Raw genomic sequence first — 25,498 nt, forward strand, 5'->3', positions numbered from 1 at the left:
TAGGACCTAACCCTAACCTAGTGCACGAGTTGGGCAGGAACACAGAACAAAAGGCAGAACTGCCTTTCTCTGCAGCAACACAGATTTTATTGGCATAAATGAAACACCAGGCCTAAGGCTGTGATGCAAGTCAGGTCAGCCACTCCAATTCAAATCACACCTTTCACAGTGCAGACAAAGCCAACACAATTACCTCCAGTTCTTTCAAACAACAGCAAAAACAAATGGCAAAAAATTGCATTCCAATTCTTTATGCTTTATTCTCTAAACATATAAGTGGTGTGCAAAATAACACTGTTCCATAAAGGTGGCCGCTTTTCCTCAAGACACCATCTGCATACTGCTTTCCAGAGAGTATCTGAAAGCTTGCATTCAGTTAAATGTGTTGGTATCAAACCCATGCCAGTGTTCTCAAATATTTTCATTTTTAAAGGAGAAAATAGGGTTGATCACATGTAAAGGAGGCAGGAAGGATGAAAAGGGAAGATGTCAGGTTTCAATTTATGTTTCTCTGACTAGCATCTGCTTGATGGAATTTTATTTTAACACAAGGATAAATTTCTCCTTATGCCTATAGAATCACAGTAAATTAAAAGAAAATCTACAGAGTAAACACCCAGTATTTTGAAATTTATTGTCACAAATTGTGGGATACCAGAGGTCAGGTAAAGAAGGTATCTCCTTTCAGCTGTATAAATGCAAAGGGGAAAAAAAGAGTCTATGAACTTATACCATTTCTGTTGCTTCAGCAAGCATCTTGCATAGGCTTGATTTAACACCCTGCTAAATTAAAACACAAATGAAAATGTACATGCATATTATAGGAAGTTTAATTGTCCTAAAATAAAAGAGAAACAAAATGGGCTGATTAGGAGGTCAGAATCCTTTCAACTCTCTTGAAAATCCAAGGAAAGAAGAAGCATTGCCTGATGTGCATTTCTGGGTTTGTATCACAATGCACTAAATTTGAGGAATCATTTTTTAAAATTTTATCTAGATTCTAGAAAAGCAAGTTCTTATCTAGAAGTGTGTGTGTATATATTATTCTTTGCATTTTTAAAACATTGTCTTAGATTTATCCAGCTGCCTACAAATCTTTTTGTTTCTAAGATAGCTCTGCATATCCACTTGCCTATGAAGAAGCTTCATATGCTTCTAAAACAGAGGCACCTTCCTGTCTCCACCCAGCCTACTGCTCAGAAGATCCTGAAAAAGGAAAGACATTTCAAAATCCTAAAGCTTTAAAGTAGGTCTCAGGATTGTATTTAGTTTAGAGATAATTACAGTAACTGTACATTTGTAGTCAATCAAATGCTACTGCGCCTTTTCATTTAAGCAAGCAGCAAGGCCATTTTATCTGCTTCAACTTCAAGAATGAGTACAGCAAGTAAGAGAGTTGGTCAAGTCTAGGAATGACTTTGCTGTTTGATAATTTGTCAGTAGCTTTCCCAGTAATCACAGACAACCTCCCCAATTCCACCATGACACTACAACCCAAGCACACTGCTCATAGCTGTGTGAGAGCAGCACTTGGCAAGTTGTTTAAACTCCCCCTCAAACACAAGTTTACTATGAGAACTCTTGCTTTCAGAACCAAGAATCTCTTGCACCTCATACGTTCAGACCCACCACCAAATGTGTTATAGATGTATGTACTAAATATTTGGTTTTATATGCTAAACATGTTCCTATTGTCACAGCCAGACACATCTACTGCTTCTGCATAAAGACTTCATGTTCCTCTGTATGGGAACACAAGCACAGTACCATCATCACTCTGATAAAAATGGGCTTAGAAAAGAAAGGCTTTGAGAACTGGGCTGAGACAGATTTCTTAGAGTGGTATATTGCTGGGGTAGCCCTTGTTCCTCATGACCTCCCCCAACTCCAGGGGGAGGATGAGAGGATATTGAACATACTGCTTCTCTAGGTCATTGCCAGGCTTTCCTTAGGACAATCAGTATGTTTTGTGAAATGCAGAATGATTCATCAAACCCAGCACATCCTCAGGAGTTCAGGTCTGAGCAAAAAGCTGTAACAATCTGTAAACTACTCACCAAAGGCAGTCTCTCCTTGTTCAAGTTCTTGTTTCAGTCTGGTGTAATCATCTTTAATTCTCTCTAATTTTCGCGTATTTCCGGCACTCAGAACCAACAGTTCATTGAGAAGTCCTTCCAGTCCCTCTTTCTCAGATGTTAATGATCTTATTTCTTCTGCAAGATCCTTTGCAGTGCTAAAATTACTTCCTGCATGTTTTGTGGGGGCAGTGGAAGAAAGAGGAAAAAGAGAATGAGACAGACGCTTGCAACATCGGTAGCTTACATAGCAGTCCTGGGAAATTAGGCAATTATACTTCCCAACAGCAAGTGAAAAGAAAAACTGCTTTGCAAGCATGCATATCATTAATATTACAATAATAATAATTGTAGCTGATTTAACCTTACACACACAGAAATGGTATTTTCTTTAATTATTGATACTATTTACTGTTTTTCAGGAAACCTGTTCCTAAGGGCTCACACTTCAAATAATGTCACACTGCAATTCAATGACTGTTGCAGTGTGATTTATCAGACCATTTTCTTCTTTTGGAGGATTCCTCAATGCACAGTACATTTGAAATAGAGGCCATCAACCTGCTGGACCCTGAAGTATTTCCTTCCTGAACAAAGCAGCTCTGTGCTGGTTTTAGTAACAAGCACCAAAGGTTGTTTATGACACGTTGCATTTCTTAAACAGCCTGCACCTCAAGCAAAGACCATGGGGAGATGTTCTTCTCAGAGAACCCATTCAGAAGTCACAACCCTCCACTTCTGGCTCTCCCTGAAGAATGAAATGTCACAGACAGGTAGAATGCCTTGGCAGCACCAGCTTACACTATTCTGGAGTTTTTAAAAATGTCTGCTTCATTTGGACAGGGATACAGAGTAAAAAGTTCAACTCCCAAGTGGTTTAGAGTGTAGTCTAGTAACATTTATCCACTTAACTGTTCTGAAAACCACTTTTATAAGCAGCTGGAGAGGAATGTTTCCTTACTTTGCAAAGAAGTCTTTTGTAATAAATAGAAAAAGACAGTGAGATACTCAGCCATTAAATTATTTTAAATAGCAGTATAGTAACAATGCTACATTTACATAACTGTACCAGAATCATTTTAATGATTGAGATACTCGGCTGGGGGGGGGAAAAACCAAACCAAAATATACACACAAAAAACGAAACCCCACCACCACACTTCAGTCTAAAGAATTCTTGATAAAAATAATTTTCGTATAGAATTGCCCAATAAAAGAAAGAAAATCTTTCGCATAGGGCTTAAGCTGTGATATCATCCTAAATAAGCATAATTTGGTGATATGATCTAATAAGTAAAGGTATTTAGTAAGTAAAGGCACTTAGAAGATTTAGCCTTGAAGCAAATATTAACATAAAACAAATCGAGTCACACAAACGTCTCATCAGCTTCTGAGGTATGTGTAATGACTTTAGACTCCTGAAATCACTTTATAATACCACCAGCATTATTCAGATGTAAGAGTTTCTTTTTGGTTTTGTTTATACAATATGATACACTGTTGCTTAGACACAACAGATCAATTGAAAAGTTTATTTTCAAATATCAACATACAATCTAAACAATCAAATCCACATCAGAATAACCTGAATTATGGCATTACATCTTTTTGACCTGGAGTCGAAGTGTTGGTCACAAAGCCTTAAAAGGGAACAGTTTGGCTGCTGTTCAGTTTCTTCAAGACAAGGAAGCAAGAACAGGATGCAAGTGTTTACACTGGTCAGAAGATGGCAAACCACCACCAGCAGCTGCCAGGAGAGGTTCCATTCCTCCAGAACGCCAGAGAGAACAGGAGCACTTCCACCAAACACTCACAGCCATTCTCCTGGAGCAAAGGCACTGTTGCAAACTCAAGTGGCTCTATGAGGGCAGGTATGCCAAAGGGAGGCTTGCACTCACCAAAATTCTGGAAAATACTTTATCAAATAAGTCAGCTTTGAAGACTGAACATTGCTAAGCATGGTAGTCTTGCTTTGTATTTCGTTTTTTGGTGGTTTCTTTAGTCCTAAGGCTATGATAGTTTCATCCAACCTGTTCCTCCTTTAAAGGTGACATTTTCTTGTTTCTTTTTAACACACTGAAAGTCCTTAATTTCTAAAGTCCCAGCTAAAACTCTATTTTCCACTTCTGTCTTACAATTAAATAACTATAAACATGCTTTACAAATTGTAGGATCACATGGCTTACCAGAACTTTACTGGGAAACAACAGCACAAATTTCATTACCCTAATTTATCATGTTTCCAAATGGGCAAAACAAAGCAGGAAAATAAGCAAGACAAAATCTCTTGGAAAACTGGCAAATATTCAGATGATTCTAAGGCATCAAGACTTGAGTCCACCTTTATCCACCTGAACTCAACCAAGCATCAAAGCACAGGAGCCTTAATAAAACATGAAGGTGATAAAATCTTCATTAGAATCTGGAGCCTGCTGTTACATTTCAGAGGGCAGCAAGGAAAAAGGTATGATATTGCATATGAAAGTTTTATACATACTGAATGGATCTGAATTCCCAGAGGAGAAGTTTATATCGAAATTGAGGCTATAAGGAAATGGCACCAGATACAAACCCAAAAGCAAAAGACACCCTACATGCTGCAGCTTCCCAAGACAGCAAAAATCTCTAAGTCTGCAGTGAAAATTCAGAAGAGCCTAGAAAAACACAGGCATTACAAGTACCATTATCAGTGAGCTCTAATCTCAGTCCCAGTAACAAAAGTAACTGCCTTCTACATGCCATAAAAAGGTTGATTAAAAAATTAATATATAATCCATAGCTGCAAGCATTGAAAAACATGCCCTCCTGGGCTGTTTTTTTTGTTGTTGTTTTGTTGTGGTTTGTTTTTCTTCTTGTTGAGATGTCACACTGGATGCCATACAAACATTCTGAAGACATATGTCAAGATATTTTATTCTGCTAATGCTCTCAAAATGTTAAAATTCCTCTTTTTGATAATTTAATAATTAGTTTGCCTAAGTGAACACAGTAACTGTTACTTTGTTAACCACTGGGAGCTATGTTTTACACAGCCATACCAGTGAGAGAGTTCTGGTTGGCTGATATTACTTAAGTCAGTCTAACTCTTTCCAGGAAACTCAAAAATCATGCAGCCAGTAGGACTGCTCACTCAGCAAATATGTACAGAGAAAATAAAGCTAAGGAATCAACAGTCTAAGACCCAAGCTGAGATTCTGGTCTAAACCAGGACATGGGACAGAAATTCTGTGAAGGTGACTGAAGAGCAAGATGCCCCTTTTCCCATCTTTCCTTCTGTCTCACAGTGATGCTTGCTACAGATGTGCAATTTTAGCCCTCCATCCATGTCCATATAAACACACTGGGTGAAAACTGGGGCAGGAAACTTGCAGTAGCCAGTGCTCTGAACAGGTCATGTGCTTGCAGTGCACTGTCATAAGGAACTGAGCATGTACACTTCACTTTGAGGCACTGAACAGTACCATTACCTTGAAAGACAGCAACAAAAAAAGTTAAATCTTCCTTCTTGATCTTGCCCTCTGGGGCTCTCTCCTTCTATGCATCCTTCATCCTCTACAGAAAGTGACATCAGGTAAGCACCAGCAGCTTGATGTGAATGCCAAAATTACCAGCCAAATCAAGCAAAACAACCCACACAGGAAAAATAGTAAATTTTTTTTTTAAATCTCCAGGTAGAAGGTAGTTACAGAATTGCTTTTACTTAGTGAAAACATTAGTACATTTCCCTTATTTCCTCTATTCTTACAATTTTACTTGTATGGTTACAGCTAAATAGTACTCTGCACATCAAATATATTTTCAATAGATTTAGCCACAAACTCAGGCCCATTATAATACCTCATTGTCAGATTTTGCTGTATTGGGCAGATTGTTGCCCATTTAGTAGTCTTGAAGTAAAGTATCATCATTTTGATACCATTTGCCAGCAACAAATTCATTAAAAATACAGCTTGAAATCTGTGTGATTTTACCAAAAAACAAGGAATATGTTATTAATTAAACTTTATTAAATATTTCCCCCTTCAAAATATACAACAAAGTTAAGGGTCTACAAATTTTTTACTCACAATTTTCCTCAAACTTATGGCAGAAGTTATATACATTCATAGCTAGCATTATTTATACTTGAAGCAGAGAGAGAAGTCTAAGTCCCAGTGAAAATATATTCATTGTAGTACAAACAAAGGAGTAATTTTTTTCATTAATAATAAAGCATATCTATTTGACACTAGCCTAAATGTAACAAGGAATAGGCTGATCATTATTTATCATTATCTATAAATTAATTCTTCATATACTTACAGTACTGCCTTTAATAATTCATAAGTGAAAATTTGCATTTTAGCTTAAGGCATTTACCACCATATTATTTATCAATGGTACTGGAATTCAAGGCTGAAAATCTTCCACCCTGTGATTAATGAGGATGCAAAGTGATTTCAACACCACAAAAGAAATTGAAGAAAATAAATATCATTCACCTACACACAAAGGAAAGGGAAAAAGCTAAAGACATGACAGAAATGTAAGATTCTGGAAGGACTGCCAGTGTGTTTGCACCTCTGAAAAAATAAACTGCAAATGAGGGGCAGTCTACCATCTCCTCAAACATTTTACAGAAATACAGCACATTTGAATTGCAATTATTGTTTTTAAGCAATAACACATGTCAATGCTTTTATGAAGCATAACACAACTACATGATTGATATGATTCTGAAAGGTATATGTCAGCTAGAAGAAGGTGAGAGACCCCACAGACGGACATTTGGAGGAGCAATTCTCAGTCACAGAGTGCCTCTTGTATCTGGACTGAATCAGTCACCATGGAACAACTCAGGAATAATTTTAAAAAAAGGGGTGGTGGGGAGCCCAAATAAATAAACCCAAAGTAATAACATTTCAAATCACTAGTAAAAATGGAGAGAGAGACATCACTGTCCCCTTCCACAAGTGTTTTCTCTCATGCACTCCAGACCACAGCACAACCTTTCTGCAGGGTGACAGCACCTTCTCTTCACAGCTCTCCCATGCAACATGTCTCCTTTGAGCACAAAACCACAGAAAAGAAGCTGCCAAAGAGATAACTTGAGCATCTCTCCTGCTCCAGGGATAGCTGCTTAGGTAAGAGGAGTGAAAGAGAGTAAGTTGTTTCATGACTGACTTCTCCAACAGAACATTTTCTGCTGTCTGGTCACATATCATGCTGGAGCTTCAGCTACAATGAATTACCCTTGAAGTTCACTGAAAGCCAGTAACATCCAGCAGTCTGACTTGAAAATGAGATTAAAAAGACAAAAAGCATAATGTCCTGGCTTCAGCTGGGATAGAGTTAATTTTCTTCTTAGTGGCTGGTACAGTGCTGTGTTTTGGATTTAGGCAGAGAATAATGCTGATAACACATTGATGGTTTTAGTTGTTGCTGAGTGGTTGTTAGCCTAAAATCAAGGACATCTCAGTTTCCCACGCTCCACAAGCAAGTACACCAGGAGCTGGGAGGGAGCACAGCCAGGACAGCTGATCCCAACTGGACAAAGGGATATTCCATACCACCGAACATCATACTCAGCAAATAAACTGGGGGAGTTGGCTGGGAGGGACCAATAGCTGCCTGGAAATGGGCTGGGCACTGGTCTGTGGGTGGTAAGTATCACTTCATAGGTATTGTGCATCACTTGCCTGTCTTGGGCTTTACGCCTCTCTCACTCTCCTTTTCATTACCATTATTATTGCTGTTATTTTTATCATTAGTATTATCATATTTTATTTTTCTTCAGTTATTAAGCTGTTCTTATCTCAACCCTCAAGTTTTACTTTTTTTTTTTCCAATTCTCCTCCCCCACTGTGAGCAGAGAGAATGTCCACATTTGCTTCTGGCTAGGGACAAACCATAACACAGAGCTGTTTGAAGTCTGAGGGACCATGTGAGTGTTGGTTTGGGGGACTCACTAGTATTATTTTTCGAATGAGTTAACAGGCATGCCAAAAAGTACACTGCTTGCACCAATACATGGTGGCAAATTTTATTTCATGGAGTATAAAGTGAGTGTTGTGGGAAGACATGACCATACACAGCACTGAATGCTGGAACCAGACACTGCAATCATGAAGTAGAATTAATCTGAATATGCCTCTGCTCCATCAACCCGGGCTGCTGCTGGAATCAGGAATAGGAAAGTGTGGAACCAGCTGCATCATCTGACAAGATGCAGCCCTCTATTGGACTCCAATTCATCAAAAAACTGAGCCAACATGAGAAGGCACAAAGGAGCATTGCTATTTTTGTCTCTACCTCAACCATTACCTCAATTCTCAGAAACAGAAAAGCTGAAGAAACCAGGAACACCACTACCTTCCAGAGAAATACAAATTAAGAGCTGTATGCAGCACATCTGGAGAAGAACTCTACATCATACCAAGAGCTATGTGTCCATTCATATTTCTGAATGAAATGACAGACTATAGCAGGAGCATGAAAACCAGGCATCCACATTATCATAAACCACAGATGGATGGCTGAAAATGTCCTTCTGCCTGCACTGGCATCTTTCAGCCTGATGGCTCTGTCCCCTCTGTAACACACTCATTCCCAACAGGAATACTTAGCACCAAATCTGGAAAGCTGGGGGCTCTTTTTGTTACAGTTGGATCCATGCAGCATTTGTCCTAAATGAGCATCAAACAGCAGCCAAAGAGGCAACAGTCCTAAAATTAAGCTTTGTGAAATATGCTATCTTGTATTTATGTCATGTTATTTATAAAACTATGCTTTTACATTGACATAAGGAATTATATTATTATATATAATTATTGTACTGCTGGAAATCATCCCACAACATCATTTCCAAGCAGCTCCCACTTGCCCGTACTTAATGAAATAGAGGTAATGGTAGTTATAAGACCATGACACATGGTCTCTGACTGGTATAGACAATTTAAAGATTTTCAAACTTCAAGTCACCTCACTCTAACTTCTGTGTTTGGATCTAATCTGTGTTTTCAAAACAGAAAGTTAACAACATGCATCTCATGGATAACTACATAATAAACACAGTATTTCATTCATGCCTCCTTAGCTTCCCATTAATTCAATTTCTGGCTATCTAGTCCCATGTTAATATGCACTCTCAAGAGGAAAAATAGTTCCAAAAGAGTCTATGAAAACATTGTAAAAGGTACCTCCATAAACCTCTTTTATTCAAATATAGGAAAGAGATGAAACAGGACTAAAAATTCATTTTAGTTTGCATCTTCCCTCCTATTCCCAAATTATTTCCTCACTAAGGAAACAACAGAAACACACCATTTCTTATTATTTCCTCTTGTATAAAACAGATCAAAGTATGAAAATAAGTTTCAACAGTATTTCTACAGTTATGTTCACACTTGATTAAAACATCATCTTATTTGAATTTTCTTACCAGCTTCAAATTATTTAATCTGAAATTTATTCCCTATAAAAGTTTCATGCTAAATAGTAACACAATACTGAAAGAAAGAAGAGACTATCAGTTACTGACACATTCTTCCTATAACTGACTACAAAATTTTATGAGCATGTTAAGAGCCACTGTAAAAAGCAGCTGTTGGAAAAATCACATGCAGGTTTCTAAGCACTGACATTAAAGTGGCTTTTTAATAATTAAAGAAGAACCTACTAGATGTTAAACTATAATAGTTCATCAATGAGAATTTACTAATGTGCATATCAACAGTAACATTTCATGACATCAGGAGTACTCGTTACCTACAATTACCTTAAGCTACTGACTTAATAACTGGAACAATATAGGATCCTTCTAATTATCTCTGGAGGAAAATTCTAGACTAGCATCTCCAGAGCATTAACCATTAGTTATTTGTCCCAACAGGCCAATCAGATGTAAGTGAGCTGTTGATATAAAGATTCTAAATTGTAACTGTTGATAGAAATACTTCTTGAACATGTAAGTATGGGCTTATTTTCTTTTTCCCATATGAAAGCTCACTGGATTTTAATTTAATTTATTTTATGGCCTTCAATAGTCCAAATATTCACAAACTTTCTTTTTTCTTTTGCAAATTTAATTTTATACTTCTTCCCAGGATGAAATAATAGGAGGGAGAGGCATTTATATGCATAGTATTGTCTCTTATGTCTTTACAGTATCATTTATCATATAGCCATAAATTCCATGGTGTTGCATTGATAAGACTAATAGAATTGCTGCTTGCATTGCATTTATCATGGTATTTTCCTCCAAAAATAAGATCAACTATATTCTTACATTTTTGGTGCAAATACATCAATATTTTAAATCAATGTATTTGTATTAGAAAGTACAGTCCATGTAGCAAATGAATGTTGTCTGAAGCTGTCAAGATAGCCATTAAAGGCTGAGGTATATATCATGCTTTCCAAGTCATCACATCATTAAGCCACCACATATAAGCTCTGAAAGCTAATTTTCACTTAATAACTCTATTTTTTAGCTCATCTAATCAAACTTTTGGGGTAAAGTCACCTTTTTGCTTTGACACTGTTGCACAGTCACTTCAGTCTTACTGCTTCCTCAAGAAAAATGCTACTTTAATCAAAAATGATGTGACAACTGTATAGAGAAAAACAGTTGTTCTCGTATCCATTAGAATTCCATTGAAGAAACTGTCTGAATGAATTATCTAACTGCTACATAAGAAGTAACAGACATTTAACCCTGCCTGATATTCCCAAACTAAACAAAAATACGTAAATATGACCACGAAACTATATTATTACTGAATATTTACATATGAACACTATAATTCTTTCTGAACTTCATGCTGTTCCAAGAGTGTCCTTAACATTGCATATTACCCAACTCAACATTCTCACAACTTCTAACAATTGAGTATACCCAGGCTGTTCATTAACCTTGTTGGCTGAGAGACCAGGGAATATGCACATAAAGTACCTTGCTTAAATCTTAGCCAGTATTTAGAAGGTTAAGACCTGCTTCTTAACTATGCCTTCCTTAAGAGGCGTCATTCATTTACTCCTAACACATGAATACCAGAAACTAAAGCAATTTATCCTTCTCCATTATCCACTGGTTTTGCCTTATAAAGTTAAAAAAAAACAAAAAACAACAAAAGACAACAACATAACCCCACTATTTTCATCTCTTCTTTCCTCTTTCTTCTTCTGCATTTAACAAATTATTAGCTTCTCTGCTAGCTAGCTCCAACTCACTCTGCATCTTGGCTTTTCTGATTTTATTCACCTCATGCTCTAAGACTATTTCTGGTGTTTTCAGATTTTTTTTTCTTTTTTACTTTCAGGTCTTCAGAGAAAAAAAAATTATTCTTGTATCTCCCCTGTGTCCTCTGTATACAACTTTGCATTTTACATAAACAAGTACTACCACATTGACTAAATGTATCTGTATCTTACAATGAGGTAAAGAAATTACAGTGTCCACTGTCACCAAATTACCCTTCATCCTTGATTTTTAACCATGACATCCAGAATTTTGCCTTAGTAGCAAATTAGGATTGTACCATTCACAGTCATTATAATTCCCTGAAGCAAAAGAAACAGTGCTTTTATCAGTGCAAAGAAATTGCACTGATACTTCTTAAAAAGCATAGAAAGGCAGTCAAACAATTCTAAAAAACAGTTTATAGAAAGAGCAGCATTAAACTGACTTTGGAATTCTTTCCTGAAACAACCAACCTCTTTTAAGAGCTAACAAGTATAAAATGCTGTTATGAATGTTTTGGAAATGATCCTCAAGCTGTCATTCACTCTCTCCAAGTGTCAGACTGAGATACAGCTTTTCTGGCCAACTGCTTCCCACATGTAGTCTGCAGTTCCTACTGCATGTCCAGTTTATGGGCTGTTTTGTTCCCAAGCCATAAAACCCCTTTTCTGAAAGTGACAAAGTCACCTACATTTAAACAGTCTAAGGGTAGAGAAGGACAATTGCCTGATTTACCTCTTACAGGCTGAGAGAAAAATAAAGAGGATTTCCATTTTAAAAAGATATTATGAGAAGAAAAGAAACTGAGCATGCTCAGCACCAATACAGGATCTGGGCTTTAATTTCCTTTAAGACTTTGCTCAAGGCTGACATTATCCACTTCTGGCAAACAAAACATGTGACATTGCCCAAGGTTTCATTTTAAAATCATTTGTGTGTGCAATATAGATTCTTATATATAATTGAAAAGATAAATAACATATGGAGACCTAAATCTTGTCTTGACATGTATCAAAAACCCTTTAGCCTTTCTTTACTTGGTGTAACACTGGAAAACTCCTTGCACTCAAATCCACATTCCCTTCTACTCAGCTTCCTCTCTGAGGCAGGTGTTTAGCAGAGAGACACCTACTGAAACATTTGCTGAATTAGAAAACCCACCTCTTCCAACTTAAGAGAAGGGATTGTGATTTGCCTTTTTTTATCTTGGTGAAGAGTGCAGCCATCCCAAGCAAGTGGCATGTAAGGCTGTTATGTATCATACTCTGTAATCACATTTCAGCGGTTTACTGGTTGTAAATAATATGCATGAGTGCTCCAAGGATGAAAATGCTCTTTTGCTGCCAACATTAGTTGTTTAATGATCTGAACAGCAGAAGCTGCCAATTATTGTATTCCGTTTTAAAGTGCCATTTAAAGCCAGACTTGTAATTATGATACCTTAGGTATACATTTACAATTTAGCTAGAGAGCTCCAAGAATGTAACTCGAGGAGTCCTGGAACAGTTACTGATGATTATACATCAATTTCACCTACGGAAAAATACCATATGTTTTGCATGTTAATGGTCTACCTCACAGCATCAGCTTTGCCAGTAGCTCCAAACTGTGGAGAGAGACCTGAATTACCTTACACAAGGCATGGCATAGCCATAGTTTAGTTCTGCCAGGCTGGTCACAACTTCAAGGGATCTACTCAAGCACATGAACAACTTTCCCTAACAAGTGCGTTATGAAGAGGTCAATAACTCTAATACACTCCTTAACACTGTTAATCCTTCTCATCACTTAAAACTTACCTGAAACAGCCAGCATTTTGGCTTCAAGTAGAGCTGGTAGTTGAGTCTCAATATCACTCACTTTCCTCCTCAAAGTACTGCAGAGTTTCTGACTCGTGCAAACCTAAATTGAGGCAGACAGCCATGATATAGAATTCATTCATGTAAAAGTATAAGGCAGTTGAAATGGGGCTTCAAATGTTCTTGGTTAACAGACATGACATAACATCCTGCAGCAAGGTAAAAAAGCTTAATAAAAAGTGATGTCTTTACAGAAACACCCAACATTGAATCAAAATGTCCAGGCTGTGCTGCACATTCTACTATTAAAACAGGGAATGGTATTAGCATTAGCTACCTGCATGAGAGAGGACATGTTCCACTACTACATACTGAGGCTGCATACAGAAGAACGGCCATTGTACAAATTCTGCACAATTTCAGTACTAATAATCATGCTTGAAGTGGAGCACAACTAAACCAGTATTTGGAGATTAAAATTCCTTAATATAAAATGTGCACTGATTTTTATACAAAGTATACCGTGCTCTGCATTTTAACTGAAAAAAGGCAAAGCAGCCTTATTTTTCACACAGACAACAAACAAGGCTTTATCAGCTTGATACTGTACTTTGTTTAACATCAGGACATACACATGACTAGGGTTCAGGTTTCTGACATTCCCTTGCTCTCTATCTTTTTAACTGGAGGAGGTCCTTCAACAATCAAAAGGGTCTGGTATTGAAAACATGGAGATAGGAAAAATAGAGAAAAAAATATAAAGAAAGTTCACCTGTTTCTTTACTTTACATTTCAGCGTACATTGCCACCTCAGAAGGAGCTTATGCAGCATGCAAAATTTATACAAGTCCCACATATGCAAAAATGTTGGGGTTTACTCCATATTGCATCATTTTGCAAGGAAAGCAAAATGAACAAACAAAAATCCTTCAATGAACTAAGGCAAATCCCTTGTTTTGGAGGCAGATGCCAAACACTTTCTTAAAATAGTAGCTGACACTTAAGAAAACATTGCATTCATTGGAACCAAAACTAAAGAAATAGTCAAGACAGGCACAGGCAGTTCTGAAATAATTTCATGTGAAAGGAAATCCCCAGAGAGAAGTTTCCCTGCCTTCCTTCACTTTTATTTTTCCTTCCTCAAAAGCAGGTGCCATGCTTATTAACAGAGGCACAGTTATCACTTCACTTTTTAAAGAGCAAAATTTTATAGTTCTAATGGTTTACCTGTTTGTACAATTAAATTATAATAATTTGTACATAACACTAGCTTTAAATCCTTTTAAATTAATAACACCCTCTTACTTTGCTGAGATTATCTGTTACCTATAAATGGGTCAATATTTTTTGAGTCAACAGAACCATCCTCCAAGCAGTAACTGTTACTTATAAAGACTTCAGAATCATCCTATTAATTTAAAAACACATATGGCTTCTGCACCTACAATAATTTTTTAATTCCCAGATATTTCAGTTTGTTTCAGCCCCCCCTTCTAAGTGACTCACCAGCTAATTCAGTTAAAATGTTTTTAACACCCCAAACCTGTCAGAGGTGAATAAACGTGCCTAAAAAACCCAAAGGCCATTTCTGTCTCCCATCTCCAAAATAAATCTGAAAGTTTTTAATGACTTCTTTCCAAGCAGTACTCTCTCTTTAGGGGCACTGAATGGCTCAGTGAATTGCAGTTAGATAGGGAATCTTTCAGCTCCAGGAAAACTGCACGAATATATCCCATGCTGGTAATAAGTTAAAGTCATTATCACTAGACAGCTGTTTGGCAATTATGCAAAATAAGGTGGGATGTTTAATCAGTTTCTAGTGAGCACTGTCCACTTTGTAAGCCCCACTGTCAGAACAAAGCTTGCTGGCACTCTTTATTAATGGACCAAAATGCAGGGACCAGAGGCAGAAAGGCAGCCCCTCCAACTCAGAGACGATTCTTCTGGAACATGAGATAAGTAGGGATGCTGGGCCCCTGATTGTATCAATGTCACATGTATTCTGTAGATAAATGAATAACATTAATCTTCAGACCTATCATATGGCATAGTTCAACAAAACTAAATGAGCAAGTGGGAAAGACAAAGCAATATCCCCTAAACTAATGGCAATGTTCTGAGTTACATCAGGGCTACTCTATAAGCTCCAATCCTTTTCATTTTTTATAATTATTGTATCTTCATAACAGATCCCATTATTCATTACAGTAGCTTATTCAGCCACTAAGGAAAGGTTATTTCTTAGCTAACAAAGATGGTGAACATTCACAAAGCCAGTGTCCTGGGCTCCCAGTGAACACCATCCTTCTCTAACCAGCCTGACTGCTCTCAGTGACCAGCTCTGCTGTGACCCATAGATCAGAAAGCTCAAAGTCTAAATGTCTAGAAGTCTAAAAAATCTCTTTCAGTTTCAGCAAAGTGTTTTTGCAGACAAGTATTACTCTATTTATTTTAAAATACTCTTGAGTGGTTTCTGAGGTTTTTTTAAAGCAGGCTTTTTTTTTAAAAAAAGGGCTCTTGTTTAGGAATATACCTTACAAATCTGCATTCAGACTGAAATGTTACTCAAAAAAGCAGTCTATCTGAAACCAGTAGGAAGCTGGTCAGCAAAGATATGTGGAATCAAGATGAAAAACAGCAAAATATCAAAGGCAAGTTTGCCCATCGTCATCCTCTTCCATCTTTCCAGCTTATGATCTTAATCTAAAGCAGCAAAAACAGGGACAAGGACAGCAAGTAAAGCACTGGATTGACTCTCCAATCACCTCAAGAAAAAATAAGTTTTGAGTAACCTTCACATTTCTTTAAAACAGCAGCTTGGAAAAGATAAACAAATTCTGCTAACACTGCCTAAAGGAAGAAACAGTCTACCTGGTCTCCCACACAGCACAATCTTGCCATTAGTGAAAGCAGATATTAATTTCTGAAGGAAGGTGGTGAACAAGGGGCAGCACACCTTCATTAGCAGGCAGAAGCTGGCTTTTGCAGCCACAGCTGAAAACAAGAGAGATGAGGCAGAAAAGGCCATAGAAATGCCAGTGGCACAGGGGAAAAGGACAGACCTTTGACAAAGAAATGTTTTCCCCATACAATAAAAAGGTTTAAAAAACCAGCTCTATTTATTTTGAGATGAAAATAATAGGATGAGATTATATGAATAAACTAAATAGGAAATTATTTGGAGAAGTCTCACTACATGCTTCCTATTTATCGTCTATAACAAATAAAAATCATCACATAGGAATGGAAAAAAATTAAAATAGCATTTTATCTATTGAAAATTTAAAGAGAAAAAAACAAGCTGTGAAATCCTACCTCACAGACTTCTCTACTGTTACCTAATGCTTCAGCTGTTATTGAAAAAGTGCCTAGATACTATGGTGATAAAATAAAACCTCATGAGACATTTTCTGGGAAAAAGGTAAATTCCATACCTTATGCTTTAGCTTGCAAATGGCTTGAAACAATACTTGAAACAGCATTTTGAGCTACTTAATGTCTCATTCATTTTAGTAGATGAGCTGTAGGTCAGTCACAATAATTTCCTTGACACTTTATTCATAGCCATTTAAAAAATACAGGGGTAATCATTGTTATAGTCTATATTAATTTTCCCAAGATGTGGATATAAGCAAGGAATAGAGAAAATGAGCTCAAAATAAAGTGGAAGAGAAGGAAGGAGTGGTTATGAGATGCAGTCTTCAAATTATCTTTTTAACAGTGCACAGTCAAAGTGCTGGCCAAGATGATTAGGAAGAACAGATGATAAAGGATAAAATTTTTACTTAAGTAACTGGTACTAGAGAAAACATGAAAAACAAATGTATTTCAGAGTATAAATTCATTATTAATCAAAACCCAGAAATATTTTTCACTTCCTGTTTCATACAGATCTATGTGAATTAGCTAGAGTAAATGGATCTTTTTTCCTAGAGCATTCATGGAGCAACTGGGCCATTCTGAAATAAAACTTTAGTGTTCTATTTCTTGAAAGGAGTCCATGAAATAAGAAAGATAAAGGAAAAGAATTAACATTTCTAGTTAGAAACAAAAATTGTGCTAAATAAGCTGTATCACTTTTCCTTGTATTTTTAAAGGGTATGAAAATGAGATTGCTAGCTAGATTATTAGTGAAATGGTGGGGGAAAGAGGTACTTCATTTATGTTCTTCCCTTCATACCAACAAAACCAGTTAGACAAGAAAGTAAGAGATTCTATATTAAGAGCCAAAGCATTCAGCTATGACCATGATTTCATGAAGCTGAGGAGTGTGTTCCTAAATAGAGATCTCAGCAAGAGCATGGATTGCTAGTAAAAAAGCTGAGAAAGAAGAGATTACTCTATCTGCTTCCTGAAGTATTTTAATCCCTGTGGCCTGTTCAAACAAAAAGCTGGGGAGGCCTTTTCAGTGAATGTTTAAAAATATTTACATGCAAAATCTTCTTAGAAGGAGGACCACAAAACCAGCTTCCTAAAGCAAAGACAATATGTATGCTATGATCTGCTTCTGTAAATATTCTGAAGAACTGAAAACATGTACTTACTTTGGCAGTAGTTTCTTTAATGGACATGCTGTACAACTGTTCCTTTTCCTGAAGGCTAGAAGGAATTAAAATAAAATAAAATAAAATAATAAATAAAATTTTAAAAGTTAACCTCTGCTCAACATGACCTGCTACACAAGACACATTTTCATGTGGAAATAAAGTGTTAAGCTGACTCATACCAACACAACAAAGTTAATATCAAGACAAAAACTATGCTTCATTTCAGGGTTGCTAACGACTAACCAACATCACCTTTACAGTTCTTTATTAACAAGTATACAGATTTTACTTACCCTTTGAAACACAGTTATGATTATTTGTGTAATCATAATACCTAAAGCAAACTTAGTAGTTCCCACCAATGTCCAGGACTGGTGTTTTGCTAGACCATCATCCAAAAACCTAACACAAAGGCATTTCTGACACAAAGAACTGGCAGTTTACAACCCAGTTTTCAACTCTACCAGAAAAAGTTCAACTACAGTCACTTGTTCTCACAGTAACTTCACATGAAATACCAATACTCGGTTTCTTTAGATCCATAAAAACCTACCAAATATTTGTACCAAATTGATGCAACACTGGGCTGAAATTGAGGCATCACTCATTCTTACATGAACAAAATGAACGGTTTTCTTCCATATATTATAAGCATGTAGGATTCCTACTTTTCTATTACCAAATCTAAAGTAAACTTGTTCTTTTGGCTCTTGTAAATAAATCCACCATTTACATTTTAACAAGAAGTTCAAAACTGCAGGCAAATCAAACATCAGGAGTTAGGAGAGAGGTTATTTTTGCAACTTCAATACTCCTCTCTCTCTCTGACTTAGGAGGTGTACATTTTTTATACAGTGTTCAATTACTTTATCACACACTATTTTCTTTTCTGTCAAACACCTCAGTTCTGTGTATGTGACAGTCAGCACACCCCATTAGCAGCATCTCAATTTTTCCTCATGCCTGTGTTATAAAAACAATAAATAAAAAAATAATAAATATAAAAACAATAAATATAAAAAAATTTCTTTCATGACCTACCATTACTATTTTTCCCAAACAAGAACTAATGATACATTTCTGAGCTTTTCTCTAGTGTTAGGCATTGAAACATCCAAACATATCAGAGACATCACTGGATTTATTTCAGTGATACTCCTGCATGACAAGGCAGTGTTGTATTAATTTTTCAGGTGGAAGAAACAAAAGCCACAGTTATTCAGAAAGCACACTACAACTGAGCACCTGTTTTGACATGCACACAGCTCCTGCTGCCTATGCATTCCTCTTCTGTATGCATTTCAGTTTTCTTTTGAGAACCTGCCCTGATTTTCCAAGCACAGTACTTCCTGAGCCCTAGTTCAAGAGTCAGCATTTTCACAAGCATGACTCCCAAAGCAGGTGAAGCTGGAGTTGCAAACAGCTATTGATCACCTACAGAGAGGCTGGTTGGACCATCTTGGCTAACTGCACACCGGAGTGAAATAGCCTCTGAGGCAGAATTCAGAGTATCATTTAATCACATTAATGAGGCACCTATTTGCATTGCTGTCCCTAATACCCTGCTTCAAGGAGCACACATCTTTCCTATCTACAGCCCAGCCAGGCCTGTCACCTCATTACCACCCCAGCACCTGTGCAATGAAACAATCAGAAATGCAGCTGCCTACCTATGTAAAAGTGTTTAATGACATTTCTCACAGTATCTCAAATGTCTCCCTTTTCTACAGCAATATATGTGCAAAACACAAAGTATTGCTGGTGTAATGATGCCATTATCAGCTCCCTGCTTGCCTCTGGGCATGCCAGACAGAATGAACTATTTAGCCACTTCTTTTCTTATGCTTTGGAGCTCCCAGTGACTTTCAGCATCTCCCACAATTGGCATCTGAGCTGGTCAGGTTATGTAAAAAAAAGATGGGCTTTGTGTACAGATGTCAAGGGGCAGCAGCAAGGCTGCAGTGTGTAATTGAATGAATACTGGGTGACTGACCCAATTGTACTGAAAATGCCTCATAAAATTCAACTCTAAAGACCCAGGCCATAATAAAATATAAAGTGCAGTTTTAGCCAGAAGAACAACAGTATATAGATGGCAACTCTAACAAATATCTTCTGTGTGCTCTTCCTCTCATCTGTTTCCTTTCCTCACAGAAAGCTCCCCCCAGGTTCATACTTTTCACTGCTCTGCATAAATCACACAGCTAACAGGAAGAGAAATCAATTTTTAACCTCTTTTGAAGCAATGCATTCAAAACAGCATGGCAAACTAGGACCGAGTTGTCAAATCTGCATTGCTAACAAGGATGCACAAACCCATGAAAACTTTCAGGACCAGGTGCTGAGTGGGAAAAAACATTCTCTCTATACCCAGATTTCTTTTCCATGAGTCTCTAACAAGTCACTAAAAAATAAACAAGGAATCAAATGCTGCCACTACGATAACAGCAAAACTACAGCTTCAATATAATTTTGTGGAACTATAGTTTTAATGGAATTTTATATTAATCTGACCTATATCAATAAAGGATATCATTAGTAAGTCATTAATTTGACTGAAGCTAGTGATAGCTGGATTAACCAGAGACTCAAATCTAAAGATCCTTCACACAGACTCTTACAAGTGTATTTGTTTTATTTATGGCACGAATTTCACAGTAATATTCTGTTTCAAATCCTTGTTAGCCTTCAGAGTGATACCAGAGGAATCCCTTACCCCTCGCAGAGATTAGCCCATCATACAATGCACACACAGCAATCAAAACCATGTTAGGAACCAGCCATCATTACCAACTACAAACTGCTTTTAACTACATTTATTCCCAGGTTGTTTTCTTCCACCACAAAACACTGTCACAGAGAAGCCCCTCACAAGCTTTCCAATTAACTGACAAGGTAATGACCCACAAGAGTAACCAGGCAGTCAATACTGATTCATTCTACCAACAAAGAGCTTTAACCGCCATGATCTATTACATGTGACTTGAACCAGAAACAGCATTTTCTTTTACAACCACCCTGGAGCATCATATTTCATTTTAAGAGGGGTATTCTGTCTGCTTAAAAGCTGCTTTAGGTATTACTACAAGGGTAAATGACTTTAGAAAGAGCTCTTTGGAATAACACAAAATTCTTGCCTGGGAAGGCATCCATAAGTTTTGACTCATTGCTATTCTTCTCTGACAGAATAGCTAATCAAGAGTTTGACAGCTTCTCCTCACAGTCTTAGCAATCCATTATGAGGACCATTTAGAACTTACTTCTCAAATTCATTATAAGCTAACTCTATCACAGAGAAAGCAAAATTCTTGACCCAGTTGATGAAAGGACTAGAGCAAGACAGGAATTCAATTAACACGAACTTAACTGACTAAATAAGAAGGAAAAGAAAGGTTTTTAACACTTGCAGAATCTACAGCAATCTATACCTCATGCGCAGTATATCTTCATTCATGTAGATGGCCACACAGGCCTTTCATTTGAATGACATGCCATGGACTTACAGACATTGGGATCCATTAGGAGGAAAGAAGAACAGGAATGTTCACATGCTACATCCCAGAGTATCACTGCATACAGGCTAGATTAGAACAGGAAAGCAGGAGCTGAGAGATTATGTAATTTCTGGATCACACATGAAGCAATACTTTGGCAAAACACAGACTTTGGCTGGAGAGCTGCAGGAGGGTGTGGGAATGCTGCATGCTCAGAAACTGAAGTTGATCTGGCACGTAACAACAGACTATGGGAAAAATGTTAAGATCCAAACACTTCAGGCAGTATCCTTTAAGTACCTCATTTTACTGATATTAAAGAGTAGCTACTAAGTATATTTAATTGTAATGACACAGTTGGATCCTGCTAAGATGATGATATTCATAATTGGGAATGGTGTGCAGGCAAAATAAAGGAAAACATTTCAATGCAATAGGGGACAGAGGGAAGAATAAGAATCAAGTGGTCTGGTTGCCATATCCCTCACTCTATCACACCTTCCCACATTACCACAGAGGACATTTTCTGTTATATCATGACACTTAATGTTTAAAATGCCTTTTAAAGAATCTTCTGAGAAGTTTAAATTTGCATGCAGGAATTACAGATACTGTGGAAGTGGCTTTGTTCAAAGGAAGGCTAACTAGCACAATACTGGGAAGAATGGCTTTTTCCAAAAGGAAGGCATGTTTCTGAGTGTCTTTCCTTCCACTATGCTAGTATACTTCCCTTTGCATACCAAGCTATTATGTATTTACATTTTGCTTCCTAAGAAAAAATTCAAAGAATGCAAATGGGCAAAAGGCAATTCATGCTGTTCTCCATATTCAATATATATAAATATACACACTGCTTAAACAGAAACAGTTCCTGTATTAATAATAAAATTTTTATACAGCAACAAAGAGTGCAGTCAGAATTTAGTTTTGTATCCACACAACAGAACATACCACACACAGGGTACCAATATAAAACAAATAAATCCTGTACTAAAAGTTCTTATTTTTCATAGAGAAAATAAGCTGCCATCTCTGATCCCTGCCTGAACACACTGAAAGACAAGTAAAAAGTCCTTTAACAGCAAGTATTCTCCTTTACATTACTGTCACCTAAAAAATTATTATAGATCTTGTCATTACACTCCCAATCTCCACACCACAATACAGTGCTTAAGCAAAAAGCACTTTAATTTCTTTAAAACTAAGCACAAGTCAGAACAATTTAAAATTACCCATATTTGAATTTCTAATTCAAGAACAACAGCCTAGAAGCCCACGCTCAGATTGTATGCAAAAAGCATGATGGGCTGAACCCACAATTCACATGAATATGTATTTCCTTCTAGATAAAAATCAGCAAATTTAAACAGTTTACAGTTTGAATTTGGCCCAGAGTAATGAGATTGCCTGCAAACAATAAGGTTATTGTGATCATTCTCATGATCACAACTGCAGGGATCATGGTTTTTACAGCTTCATGTCTTCTAACATGATTCTTGCTCCAATTCTGAAGTCACAAGAAGCTATACTCTCTTAGAAGATAAAAATATATAAACCAAGGCCTACACTTGTAATCTTGCTTTTAACAACAAACAGAAGCTGACCTTCAAAAAAAAAAAAAAGCTTTTGTCCAGTCCCTTGCAAAAAAAAAACAATCACAAGTGCTACTTGGGGAACCTTTGGTGTAAATGTCTGCTACAGTCTACATCAAGGCAAAAAACCACCAAAAGTCTTCAGTATATGGACTTCACTGTGCCTTTAGGGAATAAATCCACAGAATAAAACCAAATCAATCAATAACTTCCTTGTGATTTTATAGTTCCCTCAATGGGCATATCTCAGAAAGTTTTGAAAACAACTCATAAAAAAAGAGCTTTGAACAAAACTCTATTTAACAAGAGACATCTTTAAGCTAGACACGTACAACTAGGACTAAAGAAAACAAAAAAGAAGAAAAAATGAAGAAAAACATACTTGTTTCCAAAGTTTTCTTGAAGAAAACCAACAGATTATTATTTACAGATACCATGGGCAGATTTTAGCAGGGTAAGACCTACAGGGCACTGCTGACCCTACACTTCTGCTCAATTAGGGACATTCAGGGCTAGAATGCATTAAATGCACAAATGTAAACCACCACTTTTTGTTCTCTTTTGAAACTCTTTAACACAAAGCTTGATTCTACCTAATCAAGAAAGAAATGGGATAACAAGATTTTCATTCCATGTGGTTGTCTCATAAGCCTGTCTGGGCTACACATCTGAGTATTACCATACCGAGAAAGCAATTTTTCAGCCAAGCACATAAATTCCTTTTCATCCTTGTGCAATGATCCATGGGACTTAAAACAATGGTATTTTCACAGCAGCATATCTTTTTAATGGGAAGTAAAACCACCCTTTAAACCTAAGTCAAGGTTTTCCAAATAAACTCTGATTTTTTTCTTCAATAATGCAGCCCAGAAAAAACTTCTATAATATGACAGACCTAGTTAAAAAATTATAAAAATAGAAAATTTCTGCTCAGCTGATGTGGTAAAAATCCAATTTCTTTATCTAAACCTGAAAGTGCTCTTGAGGAAAGGACTTGGACATTAAATACAAGGAAAGAAAAGTTGTGTTTAACTCATAATAAAATGAAAATTCTGGCAGCTGCAAGGACTAGTCACCTGAATTAGAAGTAAAATGCAAAGTCTCACCTTGGAAAACTTCAAACCTCAAAAATTAATCTGATCTGAGACAACAACTATCAAGAGATGTACTTTAAGGCACAGGAGCATCACACTTTCTGCACATTTCAATCTACAAAGTTCTTGAAGGAATATGAATGAGAACCAGAAATTATGCACCTACCTCTGAGTGATCTGAGAGCTGATTTTTCTCCAGCAACTTGCTCTTTTTCAAGCTATCATTTGCAGAGCAGTATTTCTTCACTGTTGCTATACATCAAGGACTGCTTGCATACATATGCTTCCCCACTCAGAATTTTTCAAGAGTCAGAACTGGAAATACACTTTCTCAATGTTTGTATAACCTCAGCTTACCATAGGGTTTCTCACTGACTCAGTGACTGTACTTGCCTTTGTCAACTCTCAAAGACTTACACCTATAGGAAGTGTACTTTAAAAACTCATCATCCTGCCCAGCTCTTGCATACATAAAAACTCTAAACAGAGTCAACTCTTATTTGCTGAGTGCTGCCAGACAGTAGCCCCAGTTAGGAGACCTGAAGAAAAATCAGGGCATTGGATGACACTTCACAATTTTTTATAAGAATGATTAATAAAGTGGTTTCTTAAATGCCAGCAATACAAGAACAGAGGCAGAATCTCAGTATGGTTTTGGGGTTTTTACATAAAATCACTCCAGCAGAAACTATCAGTTCACAGACACCTGAAGATGCTGCTGGCATCTTTAATCATCACAACAAGCTCAGTTTTTATTGCCATGCATTGAGAAATCTTCTGGTCCTATAAATCACCATTCAGACAGCCAAACCAGCTGGGTGTTTCAACCAGCCAAACCATTCATATGGTGCTGGGTTTCCCACCACTCTTCTGCCAGCTGATGCTGCAGGGCAGTTGAAGCAGTTGTTGCTTCAGCTGCTATCAGGAACAGGAGCATCAGAATGAGAACAAAGGGACAATCAAACAGCTATCTGCAGGAGCAGTTCATCACATCCTAACTAATACTTTCCCCAGATTTTCTGACATATCAATATATCCCCATTCTTCTGCTACATCTGTCTGGACTGCACAAAAACTAGAGCTTGCCCACAGCAGCTGCAATTATTCTCCTAAGAATAACATCCATTTTACCTCACTGACTGAAAGGGTCTGTCCCTGGATATAGTTGCTAGCTGTTTCTCTTCATTATATACAAACTAATTTAGTATCACACATTGATTGAGACAGCTGGTCATTTTTCCCTGAAGAGAAGTAAATCTCATTGTGCACATACCCAGAGGAATCAGCACATATGTGGCCTGAGCTTTATAGGCTGCTACGTCCCACTGGATGCTGTTCAAGCAAGCAGGGGGAACCAGATGCTCAGCAGGGAAAACCAGATTCCTTATTACACCATACACGTGAGCACTCAAGCAAGTGTTACTTATCCTTCTGCTGTGACTTTTTCCTTCTATAACACTGCTTGGAAGGACAAAAAACTGCCTTTAAGATTGCTCCAAAACAATTCAGGTTGACAGCAATGCCTCTGTCCTCCATGTTGGAAGACTGGCTCTTTCCTTTCCCTGCTCTGTGTTTTAATCCTCCCTGTTCTTCCCAAGGAAGGCCAGTGCCTATGGTGTGGGAGTAGACTTTGCAAAGCCCATTTTCCTCCCTCCAACTGGGGTCCCTTCTCCTCCT

General features: G+C 37.2%; 1 protein-coding gene across 1 annotated transcript in view; it reads right to left on the bottom strand.

The window, feature by feature from the left end:
- DISC1 (DISC1 scaffold protein) overlaps positions 1-25,498 on the bottom strand; it is a 171,869-nt gene that overhangs the window by 93,040 nt on the left and 53,331 nt on the right. Inside the window, exons 7-9 of the mRNA XM_031058765.1 lie at positions 17,639-17,693; positions 13,095-13,197; positions 2,058-2,246 (exon numbers count right to left, since the gene is read on the bottom strand). Coding sequence (XP_030914625.1) covers positions 2,058-2,246; positions 13,095-13,197; positions 17,639-17,693 — 347 coding nt within the window. The remainder of the gene's footprint in view (positions 1-2,057; positions 2,247-13,094; positions 13,198-17,638; positions 17,694-25,498) is intronic.

Source organism: Geospiza fortis, unplaced genomic scaffold, assembly GCF_000277835.1.
Source record: "Geospiza fortis unplaced genomic scaffold, GeoFor_1.0 scaffold381, whole genome shotgun sequence".
Taxonomy (NCBI): domain Eukaryota; kingdom Metazoa; phylum Chordata; class Aves; order Passeriformes; family Thraupidae; genus Geospiza; species Geospiza fortis.